General features: G+C 46.3%; 2 protein-coding genes across 2 annotated transcripts; one reads left to right on the forward strand and one right to left on the reverse strand.

Annotated features, from left to right (window-relative positions):
* Positions 1-8040: 8040 nt before the first annotated feature.
* On the reverse strand, positions 8041-10238 carry LOC106604379 (phospholipase A and acyltransferase 3). Its single transcript, XM_014198944.3, has 6 exons — positions 10087-10238; positions 9530-9604; positions 9150-9258; positions 8873-9009; positions 8458-8589; positions 8041-8236 (listed from the first exon to the last, which is right to left on the reverse strand). Exons 2-6 carry the CDS (start codon positions 9542-9544, stop codon positions 8111-8113), a joined length of 519 nt encoding a protein of 172 aa, XP_014054419.2. The 5' UTR covers positions 9545-9604; positions 10087-10238; the 3' UTR covers positions 8041-8110.
* A 91-nt stretch (positions 10239-10329) lies between these two features.
* On the forward strand, positions 10330-14033 carry ints5 (integrator complex subunit 5). Its single transcript, XM_014198945.3, has 2 exons — positions 10330-10538; positions 10782-14033. The coding sequence occupies exons 1-2, from the start codon at positions 10498-10500 to the stop codon at positions 13747-13749; spliced, it is 3009 nt and encodes a 1002-aa protein (XP_014054420.1). The 5' UTR covers positions 10330-10497; the 3' UTR covers positions 13750-14033.

The raw sequence follows: 14033 nt of genomic DNA on the forward strand, positions 1-14033 counted from the left end.
CAGAGGAAAGAGTGCCTCCTACTGGCCCTCCTACACCACTTCCAGCAGCATCTAGTCTCCCATCTAGGGACTGACGAACACCAACCCTGTTTAGCTTCAGAAGCAAGCCAGCAGTGGGATGCAAGGTGGTATGCTGATGTCAAGTCTTGCACACCCAAATACCTCTCTGCAGCTGCCACCACAACTGACATTTTTTGTGACTTTACGTTCCATCCCTGCAGTACAGTTGATAACCATTGTTATAAATTCTAAAGATCCAATCTTACTGAAACATAAAATCAGCAAAAAAATAAACGGCCCTTTTTCAAGACCCTGTCTTTCAAAGATAATTGGTAAAAATCCAAATAACTTCACAGATCTTCATTGTAAAGGGTTTAAACACTGTTTCCCATGCTTGTTCAATGAACCATAAACAATTAATGAACATGCACCTGTGGAACGGTCATTAAGACACTAACAGCTTACAGACGGTAGGCAATTAAAGTCACAGTTATGAAAACGTAGGACACAAAAGAGGCCTTTCTACCGACTCTGAAAAACACCAAAAGAAAGATGCCCAGGTGCCTTAGGCATGCTGCAAGGAGGCATGAGGGCTTGCAATGTCCGTACTGTGAGACGCCTAAGACAGCGCTACAGGGAGGCAGGACGGACAGCTGATTGTCCTCGCAGTGGGAGACCACGTGTAATAACACCTGCACAGGATCGGTACATCCGAACATCACACCTGCGGGAACAGGTACAGGATGGCAACAACAACTGCCCGAGTTACACCAGGAACGCACAATCCCTCCATCAGTGCTCAGACTGTCCGCAATAGTCTGAGAGAGGCTGGACTGAGGGCTTGTAGACCTGTTGTAAGGCAGGTCCTCACTAGACATCACCGGCAACAATTTCGCCTGTGGGCACAAACCCACCGTCGCTGGACCAGACAGGACTGGCAAAAAATGCTCTTCACTGACGAGTCGTGGTTTTGCCTCACCAGGGGTGATGGTCGGATTCGCGTTTATCGTCGAAGGAATGAGCGTTACACCGAGGCTTGTACTCTGGAGCGGGATCAATTTGGAGGTGGAGGGCCCGTCATGGTCTGGGGCGGTGTGTCACAGCATCAACGGACTGAGCTTGTTGTCATTGCAGGCAATCTCAACGCTGTGCGTTACAGGGAAGACATCCTCCTCCCTCATGTGGTACCCTTCCTGCAGGCAAATCCTGACATGAGCCTCCAGCAAGACAATGCCACCAGCCATACTGCTCGTTCTGTGCGTGATTATCTGCAAGACAGGTATGTCAGTGTTCTGCCATGGCCAGTGAAGAGCCCGGATCTCAATCCCATTGAGCACGTCTGGGACCTGTTGGATCGGAGGGTGAGGGATGGGGCCATTCCCCCCAGAAATGTCTGGGAACTTGCAGGTGCCTTGGTGGAAGAGTGGGGTAACATCTCAAGGCAAGAACTGGCAAATCTGGTGCAGTCCATGAGGAGGAGATGCACTGCAGAGATGCACTTTGTTCAGGGACACATTATTCCATTTCTGTTAGTCACATGTCTGTGGAACTTGTTCATTTTATGTCTTAGTTGTTGAATCTTGTTATGTTCACACAAATATTTACACATGTTAAATTTGCTGAAAATAAACGCACTTGACAGTGAGAGGACGTTTCTTTTTTTGCTGAGTTTATATAATTTGTTGGCTTATCCCTCTGTACTGGTACAGACCTACTACTCACACCACTCCTATCAGGATCTCTCCTCCTTGACCCATCTTCCTCTACTTTCTTCACGGCCTCAGCATATGACAACTTCCTCACTACTCTAACCCTGAAAACCTCAACCTGCTTCTCTCGCACGGGACATTTTTGATCCCCAGCCCCATGGGCACCCCTAAAATTAACACATACCACTACTTTCCCAAAAGCTCGACACCTGTAACAACGTAATGTATTTGGCACAAAAGCTTGTATGCGATAACTTATATATCCTAACATCACTTTGTCGGGAAAAGACTCAACATCAACATTTAAAAAAACAGACAACGACTTTTCTGTTTCAGCACTCACGACACCCTGTTTGCGACGTACCAAACGACGAGTATCACAAATACCGGGAATCTTCCCTTTCAGTTGGTCAACTTTTACATTTATCGCTACCCCAGTAACCACTACTTTCAATGGCGCCTTTTTCTTGAGAGCAAAACAATTCACATCTCTTGCCCCCATTCGTTTAACGCGGAGCGCCTACTCCCTCTGACCAGCAGAAACACAAACAATTATCACAAGACCACTTCTGGTTACCCTCACCGATTCCACAGCACCCAACTCTGTTTTCACCCTGAAACCACAAATGGATCAGCCAAAAAGCATCAGACGTCAACGATCAGCTGACTCTGGAAAAAAAGCAAACAAATCCGAGGGGCGTCTCTGTTGGGAACGTGCTCAATGACGTGCGTTTCAAAGTACTCTGTCAGGCCAGTAGATGACAGTAAATATATTGTTCTGCATTACCCCTCAAAGACACAGTAGAAGAAGAAAATAAAGCCTGCTTTTGGAGTGTCCTTTTGATATTTTTCCTGAACGTTACTTAAAAAATATCATAATATTTCAGGTCTTGAGTTGATTATTCGTAGCTTGTTGCTAGGGGAGAGTTGTTCATGTTCTATTTTCAGTTTGGGAAGTTGAACGATGTCTGCCTTGTTTGATGGAACTCTTGGGGTATCTGTACTTTACTACTGTCACGTGTGCACCTCTCCAGCCTCTAGGTCATCAGGCTGCTTGTTATTCTCTCTCCATACATTTTCCCTGACACCCAAAAGTACCTGTTACATTTTGACACGAAAACGGTCCAATTCACACACTTATCAAGAGAACGTCCCTGGTCATTCCTACTGCCTCTGATCTGGCGGACTCACTAAACACAAATGCTTTGTTTGTTGGAGTGTGCCCCCGGCTATCTGTCGACAAAAAAACAAAACAAGGAAATTGCTTAATATGAAGAATTTTAAATGATTTATGCTTTTACTTTTGATACTTTAGTACATTTGAGCAATTCCATTTACATTTGATACTTAAGTATATTTAAAACCAAATACTTTTAGACTTTTACTCAAGTACTATTTTACTGGGTGACTTTCACTTTAGTCATTTTCTATTAAGGTATCTTTACAATGACAATTGAGTACTTTTTCCACCACTGGACATACATACAGTGCATTCGGAAAGTATTCAGACCCCTTGACCTTTTCAAAATATTGTTACATTACAGCCTTATTCTAAAATGGTTTAAATAAAAACTATTCCTTATCAATCTACAAACAATACCTCATAATGACAAAACGAAAAAAGGTTTTTAGAATTTTTTGCTAAAAAATTATAAATAAATAACAGAAATACCTTGTTACAGTTATCATTCAGATCCTTTGCTATGAGACTCGAAATTGAGCTCAGGTGCATCCTGTTCCCATTGATCATCCTTGAGATGTTTCTACAACATGATTGGAGTCCACCTGTGGTAAATTAAATTGTTTGGACATGATTTGGAAAAGAACACATCTGTCAATATAAGGTCCCACAGTTGAAAGTCCATGTCAGAGCAAAAACCAAACAAGATTCTCTGGTCTGATGAAACCAAGATTGAACTCTTTGGCCTGAATGCCAAGCGGCACGTCTGGAGGAAACCTGGCACCATCCCTACGGTGAAGCATGGTGGTGGCAGCATCATGCTGTGGGGATGTTTTTCAATGGCAGGGACTGGGAGACTAGTCAGGATCGAGGCAAAGATGAACAGAGCAAATTACAGAGCGATCCTTGATGAAAACCTGCTACAGAGCGCTCAGGACCACAGACTGGGACAAAGGTTCACCTTACAACAGGACAACGACCCTAAGCACACAGCCAAGACAACACAGGAGTCAAGTCTCTGAATGTCCTTGAGTTGCCCAGCCAGAGCCCGGACTTGAACCCGATCGAACATCTCTAGAGAGACCTGAATATAGCTGTGCAGAGACACTCCCCATCCAACCTGACAGAGCTTGAGAGGATCTGCAGAGAAGAATGGGAGAAACTCCCCAAATCCAGGTGTGCCAAGCTTGTAGCGTCATACCCAAGAAGACTCGATGTTGTAAACGCTGCCAAAGGTGCTTCAACAAAGTACTGAGTAAAGGGTCTGAATACTTGTAAACGTGATATTTCCGTAGTTTATTTTAAATACATTTGCAAAAATGTCTAAAAACCTGTTTTTGCTTTGTCATTATGGGACAGTGTGTGTAGATTGAGGGGGGAAAAAACTATTTGTTAAATTTTTGAATAAGGCTGTAATGTCCTTTTTTTTTTTAAGTCAAGGGGTCTGAAAACTTTTTGAATGCACTGTAAACCTTCCGACTAGGCGGAGTCACCTCCTTGTATTTCTATGATAAATAATCAGTCTCTGTTGCTGGACAGGAACTGAGTCTGTTCCTCCTCTTGGTGTTCTCGTGTCCCAGCCTGAGTCCGGAACCTTCCTGCTCCTCCGTGCCTTAGTTATTGGGAGTACACACTCCTACAGTCGACTGCAGTCCACTAAATAATTACACTTCTCATGCACAAAGAGCTGAAACTTAACACTACTTTCATTCTCTAAGAATATCAAAGATGTATATATTCATACTAAGAGTATATAATGATATAAAACTAAGGATATTAGACAGTGCTCTAGAACAGTAATTAGGCTCCATCAGCTGTAACCCCAGACACATGGCTCCTATTCAACCCTCATGGAATCATTCTGCTACTCAGCCTTTGTACTTTACCTGTGCCCAAATACAATGCATATCGATCATTCCAACTGACCCATAACAGGATAATTACTACTGTTAGGCTAATTATACAATTATAAACAGATTCAAACAGGCTCAAGTCAAATAGTCTCTTAAAAAATATATAAAGTGTGTGTATATGCTGAATGTTTATTTGACATATACGCATAAATGGGTTATGAATGTTTTATATGAGCTGTCACACTGCAGAAATAAGACTGATAGTCTTCATGCATGGGTCTGTATATGTGACTTACCTACCAAACAACATATGGTACTTCCCTGAAGGGTAATGCTGGGACACGTTCAGCGACGCACAACGTTGTGGAACAGATAGAAATATGTTATGTAGAACAAACATGCCTCTTGCATAGAATAAGGAATCATGTCAGGTCTATTCATGATATTTCTATCTTCAACGTTTGCCTACTGAACGTGGCCCTGGTCTCTGTTGATGAACTGCACTTCACTGTTTTCAGATGAATAATATAGACCCGGCTACATCCCCTCGGAGCCAATCAGTTCTTATTATTAGTGGTGGTGGGTTGACTGACTTGAAGCCAAACTATTGAACATGGACAGTGTTATCATGCAATTTTACCTGTAGATTCCTCCAATATATTTATGGAGTCACTTAGCTATTTAATATCAAATCATAAAGTGCAAAATAATTCTGCCCATCAACTATCTTGTTAGAGTTGGGTGGGTCAAGGGAAGGTTCTGTTTGTGCCTTTGTTTGATGGCAGCACTATTTACTGGTGTTATATGGTCAGACGAGCTGTGCTGTGATTTTTAAATATGTTGTGGGTGTGAGGGAGGGAAGTCCATATGGGAGAGGAAGACAGTCAAATCAGATGCATTGTTTTATAAAGGCGGATTCTTGTGCACCATGTGAACAATTCCTAAATAAACCATGACAAAATACACCGTGTGTGTTTTATGTGAAAGGGTGTGCACTGTTTTACAAAGATATTCAGAACAATTTCTACTTTCTGCCAAGAGTCAACATCCAAATCCACTGAAGTTCCTTGTGGGACTTACAGTGGGCCAACAGAGGTGTTTCTTTTGTTTCCTAAGACAAGTATAAGTTAAGTAGACCCCAAACCTATTAGAGACCAAACAATGTTTATAAAAACATGTACAAACTGTTAGCTTCTAATTTTCAGAGTACAAACTCACTGGACACTATGAAAGCTTTAAACCAAGTTTATTCTTCCCAGAGGGTCAGTACAGCTGCATTAAACAAAAAACATGGTTTCACCCTTGGTAGTATACATACCCCACTTTGGGTGGAGTCTCCTCGTTATCGCCAAACATTGCATCATTATTTCTAGGCAAGGAGCTGAGTGATCTGGGCCTTAAACGGTTCCTCCCCTTATCAGTACTGCCACGTGACTGTTCCCTGCACTCAGCCCCTCCCAGGCTTCATTACGGCACCCCTCATGTCTCTTTCATAACTAATAATTAATAATAGTTCAAGCTCAAAAACCAAACCTATCAAAACATATCAAAGAGGATGTCAAGACTTAATCGACTTAGCTAAAATGCTAATAAGGTTCAGTTTATCAATATATTTAATAAACAAACTCTTCAAACTGAAGTTTTTAAAGATCAAACACAGTTAAGATTTCAAATCTTTTCAATCCAACATAAAAAATAAAAAATAAAGTATGATTTTGTTCAAATCAAATCAAATTTTATTGGTCACATACTCATGTTTAGCAGATGTTATTGCAAGTGTAGCAAAATGCTTTTGTTTCTAGCTCCAACAGTGCAGTAATATCTAACAAGTAATATCTTAACAATTTCACAACAATACACACAATGGACACAAATCCAAAGTAAAGTAATGGAATTAAGAATATATAAATATTTGGACGAGCAATGTCGGAGCGGAATACACTAAGATACAGTAGAATATACATATGAGATGAGTAATGAAAAATATGACAACATTATTAAAGTGACCAGTGTTCCATTATTAATGTTTCCAGTGATTTCAAGTGTATGTATTTTGGGCAGCAGTCTCTAAGGTGCTACTGATGGCTATTTAACAGTCTGATGGACTTGAGATAGAAGCTGCTTTTTAGTCTCTCGGTCCCAGCTTTGAGGCACCTGCACCTGTTCATAACGCTGTCAGTCATTACAAAGCGATATAAGCAGCATTAGATGTATCCACTTCAACCCTAACCAGGAGTAATTCTGTGGGTCCTTTTATTTTTTTATTTAACGAGGCAAGTCAATTAAGAAAAAATTCTCATTTGGCCAAAACCTAACCCTGACGACGCTGGTCCAATTGTGCGCCGGTTGTAATACAGCCTGGAATCGAACCAGGGTTTGTAGTGATGTCTCTAGCACTGAGATGCAGTGCCTTGGACGGCTGTGCCACTTGAGAGCCCTGGGTCCTATAGACAATTTGCTCATGATAGAAATATTAGAACTTCAGTGGAATACATTTACATTACATTACATTTAAGTCATTTAGCAGACGCTCTTATCCAGAGCGACTTACAAAATGGTGCATTCACCTTATGATATCCAGTGGAACAACCACTTTACAATAGTGCATCTAAATATTTGAAGGGGGGGGGGGGGTTAGAAGGATTACTTTATCCTATCCTAGGTATTCCTTAAAGAGGTGGGGTTTCAGGTGTCTCCGGAAGGTGGTGATTGACTCCGCTGTCCTGGCGTCGTGAGGGAGCTTGTTCCACCATTGGGGTGCCAGAGCAGCGAACAGTTTTGACTGGGCTGAGCGGGAACTGTGCTTCCTCAGAGGTAGGGGGGCCAGCAGGCCAGTGGTGGATGAACGCAGTGCCCTTGTTTGGGTGTAGGGCCTGATCAGAGCCTGAAGGTATGGAGGTGCCGTTCCCTTCACAGCTCAGTAGGCAATCACCATGGTCTTGTAGCGGATGCGAGCTTCAACTGGAAGCCAGTGGAGAGAGCGGAGGAGCGGGGTGATGTGAGAATACCATTTTATCACATTATAAAGAGAGTCTACATAAATATGTTAAAACTTTAGTATGGTTAACTTCATAGCTTATAAGTAACTGACAACATTTTTTAAAACAGCCAGCTTATTTTAGCAGCCTGCAAGGTTATGGCCCCTCCAAGGCTGTATACCTTGGAATTATAACAAGACACTTTCCCTCCTTGTGCTTTCAATTCATGTCTGTGTAACTGTAAAAAATTTAAATATTATGGAAATACTCAAGCCTTCCTTCTGAAAAACCCAGAATTATACAAGTGACGATGGCAGTACTGTAGTTAAAAAATATATATATTTTAGGCTTATTGGTGACTGGCTGCTCAGGAAGCTATTATACAGTTGGTCACTCATATTCTTCTTCTTCTTCTTCATTCTTCTTCTTGCTTCCACCTCCAAAGATGGCTGCGATACCTGCAACAGCAAGGATTCCGAAGCCCACCATTGCAGCCATTCCCACAGCCTGACGAACCTGGGCAGAAAAAGACTAACATTACTTTGAATGAATTGAATGAATGACTGATTCAGAAACAGTATGACAGCATAGATGCTTTGAATGTATAACAACAAGTACACCAGTTACTCTACACTCACGTGTGTCTTGACTAAGTTCAGAATGTTATTACGACTCACAAAATGACTCTACGCTGAGCACAGTACAACTAGCGTTGAGCACCAGTCCACAGTTCCTACCTGTCGAGACTCAGCCTTCCCATATCTCAGATCTGTGACAAAGTGCTCACAGTTCCCCCTGAAGACACAGTAGGGCATCTCCTGGTCCACATAGGTCTGGGCTTCCTTCAGTATCTCACGTATGGGTCTGACCTATAATGATAATATAATAATAATAATACTACTACATGCCATTTAGCAGATGCATTTATCCTAAGCGAACTTGCATGCATAGATTTTTATAAGGGTGGCCCCAGTGGGAATGGAAAACACTATCCTGGCATTGCAAGCACCATGCTCTATTAACTGAGCCACACAGGATCACTCAGGCTGTGTCCTACATGGCACCTTATTCTCTACATAGTTCATTACTTTTGACCAGAGCCCCATGGGGTGCCATTTGGGACACAGCCCTACTGTACTTACTGCTACTGACCTGGTACTTCTCATCCAGCTGGTTGTTTACACACCACTGATCATGCCCCACCACATCCCAGATCTCTTCCTTCTTCACCTTAGCCTTGTCACTGAGCACAGACATCATGCTGTTGGCCCTGGTCCCAGGTCCCTCGGCTGGGGAGCAAAGAGACATGGGTGAGGGAAAGTTCCAAGGGAGGGGTGCACAGACAAGACATCATCAGTGTTGAGTTGCATGTACTCTATATCTACAGTATATCAATTGTTGAGTACACTATATCAAGAGTATTACTCACAGGGTGGGGCCAGGTGAACAACAAAACCATCACCAACGTACAAAGCCCAGTGCTGGTAGTTCCCTCTGAATATCTCTATCAGATCCCCTGGCTCCGGCTTCTTATCATACTGTCAAAAATGTTTGTTTTTTAAATGATGAAACCATTCAAAATGATTTAGCAATCTGTGTATTGGCAAATACAGGGATGTTGCTAGGCAGCATCTTGTTAAAGTGCCAAGTATGCAGTTCTGAAAGGGAAAGTTCTCTGATCAGGGAACTATAAAAAGTTATTCAGTCATGACTCATGCATTGTACAAACAAAATGTAAATATGTTCTAAACAAACAGGTAAGACTACATAGAGACAGAGGACACAACATAAGGACTGGACTTTACTTACCAATGTTGGAGCCATGGTTACTGTAATTTCCTTTACACAGCTTTAATTTCCCTTTACTGAGCTTCGATCTCAACCCTTTAAGTCAAAACGAAACCAATGGGTTATATTTAGGGGGCCTGTTACCATAACACACGAGCTCACAGAATATTAGGCAATCTATTGACAAATAAATTAGAAACTGATTTCACTATGTTTTGGTGTCTATAATAAAACATTATGCAACGAAACAGATAGCTTGCGTTGTTAGATATTGTAATGAAACAGCAGGCAGGGAGCAGGTCTCGAACCCTCGACCTTCAAGCCCGAAGTCCGGCGCGCTATCGACTGTGCCGCTAAAGCATGCTCGAACGGCAGAGTCGATTTCCGAGCTTATAAACCCAGGGTCGTTACAATACGTTAACTGACCACAGACAGCAACAACAGAGACAGTGTTTGCGTGCTGTCAAGTGTCATGGTATGACTTTCGACTCCAGTTAGCTAACTAGTTATTTGTAATCTTCCTCACAAATATTTCTGTAAAGATAATAATTGAAATAGATTTAAATTCTTATACTTACAGTAAATTCGGTGTCGTGCCCTCGATGTTGCTTGCTTTCACCTCGAACACAGACTTCAAGAAGCTGACGTCAACGATCAGCTGACTCAGAAAAAGCAAACAAATCAGAGCGGCGTCTCTGTTGGAAACGTGCGCGCGGACGTAGATTTCGAAGTACTGTGTCAGGCCAGTAGATGGCAGTAAATATATTTTACCTGCATTACCCCTCGGTAAACATGATAGAATAATAAAATAAAGACTTCCGGTTTTGGAGCGCCCTTTTGATATATTTCCTGAACATTACTTAAAAAATATCATAATATTTCAGGTGTAGAGTTGGTTATTCGTAGCTTGTTACACGGGGAGAGTTAATGTTTTATTTTCAGTTTGGGAAGTTGAACGCTTTTTTGACGGAACTCTCCTGACAGTCACCATGCAGACCTCTCTCGCTCACTCACCGCAGAATGCATTTAGGTTTGTTGCTTAGCATAGCTAGTTAGCCAGCTAGCAGCTACAGTATGTGGTTGATTCCCTATTGTACCAAAAAGTTCTAAGGCTGTTATTATGCTAAGGGTATTGTGGTCAGCATTTTTCAAGCATATTTATGAAATATTCTAGTCAGAAAATAGAAAAATTATACCAATTAGAATCACATTTGTTAGTTTATAGATTTTTTTGCAACTGTGAACTTTTATTGTGTGTGTGTGTTTTGTGTAGTCCCCAGGAGCTGTCCCAGGAGATCAAATCCTTCATCAGTGGCGTGGACCAGGCCCAGGGTCGTAAACTCAGCGTCCGTGAGCATGCCCGCTGTGCTGTGCGTCTACTACGATCCGTGCCTGCCTGTCGCGGGGCGGTGCTTGAGCACTTAAGGGGCGTTTACAACGAGCACGTATCAGCCTTTCTACACAATCTGGAGGCGGACGGCGAGGGCGACGGGGACTCCGACCTGGAAGACGTCATCACAGAGGTCCATGGTGTCCTGGCGGAGTTCATCAGGCTCAACCCCCGAGCCTGGGCTCCCCTCGTCTCCACCTGGGCTGTAGACCTGCTGGGGCAGCTGAGCTCCAAGCATGCTGGTCGCAGGGCGGCTCCCCAATCCTCCAGCCTCAATGAGCTGCTGCAGCTGTGGATGTCCTGTGCAGCTACCCGCTCCCTCATGGAGGCCTATACCCAGTGCCTGGCGGCCATGATAGCCTGGTGTCCTGATCAATGTGTGGACGCTCTCCTGGACACCTCCGTGCAGCACTCCCCCCACTTTGACTGGGTGGTGGCCCACATCGGATCCTCTTTCCCGGGCACCATCATCAGCCGCGTCCTGGCCTGTGGCCTTAAAGACTTCTGCTCCCACGGAACGGCTGACAAGGGTCAGGGAGACAAGAGCAACCGAGTGCCTAAGATCGGCTCTGTGGTGGGGATCCTGGGCCATCTGGCGGCGCGGCACTCTGACAGCATCCGGCGGGAGTTGCTGAGGATGTTCCAGGAAAGCCTCAGCCTCCTGACTATACCCCCCAGCTCTGGGTCCACCTCCTGGGAGCACTCAGCCCAGCTCCGCCGAGGCGCAGTGCCCTTCCTCCTCCAGCTGGCGGCGCTGTCACCCTCTCTGCTGGGTGCCGTGTCTGCTGAGCTGGTGGAGTATCTACGGCCTCCAGTCTTGCTCCAGCTCCAGGCTGTTCTACAGGGGCTTCCCAGGGACGAGCTAGACAACATGATGGGGCTGGTTGTTCACCTCATCGCCCAGAGCCCTGCTGGTGGGGCACGCATCCTCCACTTCCTCGCTGACACGGCCACCCCCGCATCCGTCATTATCTCCGGCCCAACGCCTTCCCCTCACGAGGGGGTCCGGGAGGCCTGCGACCGCCTCCTCCAGATGCTCCTGCTGCACCTCCACAAACTGGTCTACACCTGCTCAGAGGGGGACGACGGCTACTACAGCCGCCCCCACTCTCCCTCCTCCCAGGCCCCCCGGGTAGTCCCCTTCCTGGAGGAGCTGCAGTCACACGTGGGAGAGCTGTGTGCCGAGACATTGAGGCTGGAGAGGAAGCGCCATCTCTGGCTGCACCAGCTGCTGTGTCTGCTGTCTGTGTATAGGGGCCCCAGTGTGGCCACAGAGGCCCTCTGTCAGCTGCTCACCCTGGCCCAGAACCCAGACCAGCTGGCCCTGGCCTGGCAGCTCCACACACCCCTGTCCACCTGCCTGCCAGGCCTCATCCCTGCCGCAGTGACCCGCTGCGTGGCCCAGATCCACACACACACCCTGGGGCCCAAGCAGCTCTGCCAGCTCCTCCACAACCTGGCCTCCGCCATGCAGAGTGTACAGGAGGAGGAGAGGAGGGGTCCTGGAGGCATGGGAGGAGAAGGAGGTGCGAGACCTCAGTCCTCCATGGCAGTGCAGGTTGGAGCAGCGGTCTCGGGACATCTCCATGATTTCTGCCCTCTGCTCCTCCACGGTGACCCGGTGGTATCCCACGCTGCCGTGCGGCTCCTGTCCCGCAGCCACCTCCCCCGTGCTGCCTTGCCTTCCCACCTGCTGCTCGTCTGTCGGGCTGCCGTCACACACTTCTTCCTGGCGCTGCGGAGGAGAGTACAGGCAGGGAAGTGGAGAGACGGAGGGCAGGGAGGAGAGGCGGTGAACTGTTCGGTCCTCCTCCTGTCCCGTCTGGCAGGTTACTCCTCTCTAACCCTCAAATGTGTCCTGCTGCAGCTGGTGGAGGGAGCTCTACATAAAGGAAACGCTGACCTGTTCGGAGGGCAGAGCGAGGACATTGGAGGGGACACCCCCATCTCCCCGTCCTTGGCCCCTGACCGGGGGGACTCCCTGCTGGACATCAACTGCAGGTTCGGCACCACGGTCAACTTCTCTGGCAGTGTGTGGTCTGTGTTCCATGCTGGGGTGATAGGGAAGGGTCTGAAGCAGCGCAGCGTTACGCCTCATCCCGACGCCGCCAGTGTCATACAGAACGTCCAGACTCTGCTGGCTGTCACCGTCCAGTGCTGCAGCGCGCCATCTGGGAATGGTGGCAACAGTGGCGGCGCCCGACACCAATCCTCCGTCGTTCCCGACGAGCCGCCGCCCATCAACGCTGAGGCGGCCAAAGTGATGGCGGTGACGCTGGTGGAGTATATCTGCCCTGACGTGGCCAACGGGGAGCTGTCATGGCCGCCAGAGGAACACGCCCGCACCACTGTAGAACGCGACATACACATCCGCCGCTGCTTTGAGGCCCACCCTGTCCTCTTCCCTTTACTCCATGTTGTGGCTTCTGGGCGTCCTGCTCTCTGTTACTGTTCTGCGGTGCTCCGGGGCCTGCTGGCCACTCTGCTAGCCCACTGGGAGGCTTCGAGAGAGCCTTTGGCAGTAGACTCCCCCTGGCACCTCCAGGCCTCCTGCATGCTGGTGTCATGTATGGGCGAGGGCCAGCTGCTGCCCCCCGTGCTGGGCAACGTCCACGAGGCCTTCCCCTACCTGACGCCCTTCGAGGTGAGGCTTCTCCTCCTGGCTGTGTGGGAGTATGTGAGGGGCAATGGCCCCATGCCACAGAAGTTTGTCTTTAGTGCCGAGAAGGGCCTGTTCTGCCGGGATTTCGCACGGGACGGGGACGTGGCAAGATACGTAGCGCCCATCCACAGTGTCCTGCATAAGAATATTGACCGGCTGGGGCATCTATGCTGGCGTTTCCAGCTCTGAACAAGGGAAGGAGAGAACTGAAGGCGGGATAGATGAATGGAGAGGAAGAGGGTGCAAGAAGGGGGATGCTTGGATTGATTGTGAAAGATGAGGAAGGTGTGGATATAGGTCATTGTGGAGATGTTGCTTTACCGTTTTCTAAGTTTGGTTTTTGCTCTATAACTCATCTAGTTCTGTATGCACTCTGAAGCATACAGAGCCTTCAGAAAGTATTCATACCCCTTGACTTTTTCCACATTTTGTTGTGTTACAATGTGAGATATTAAAATTGATGTAATTGTCAA

This window comes from Salmo salar, chromosome 05 (genome assembly GCF_965601325.2).
Source record: "Salmo salar chromosome 05, fSalSal1, whole genome shotgun sequence".
Lineage (NCBI taxonomy): Eukaryota > Metazoa > Chordata > Actinopteri > Salmoniformes > Salmonidae > Salmo > Salmo salar.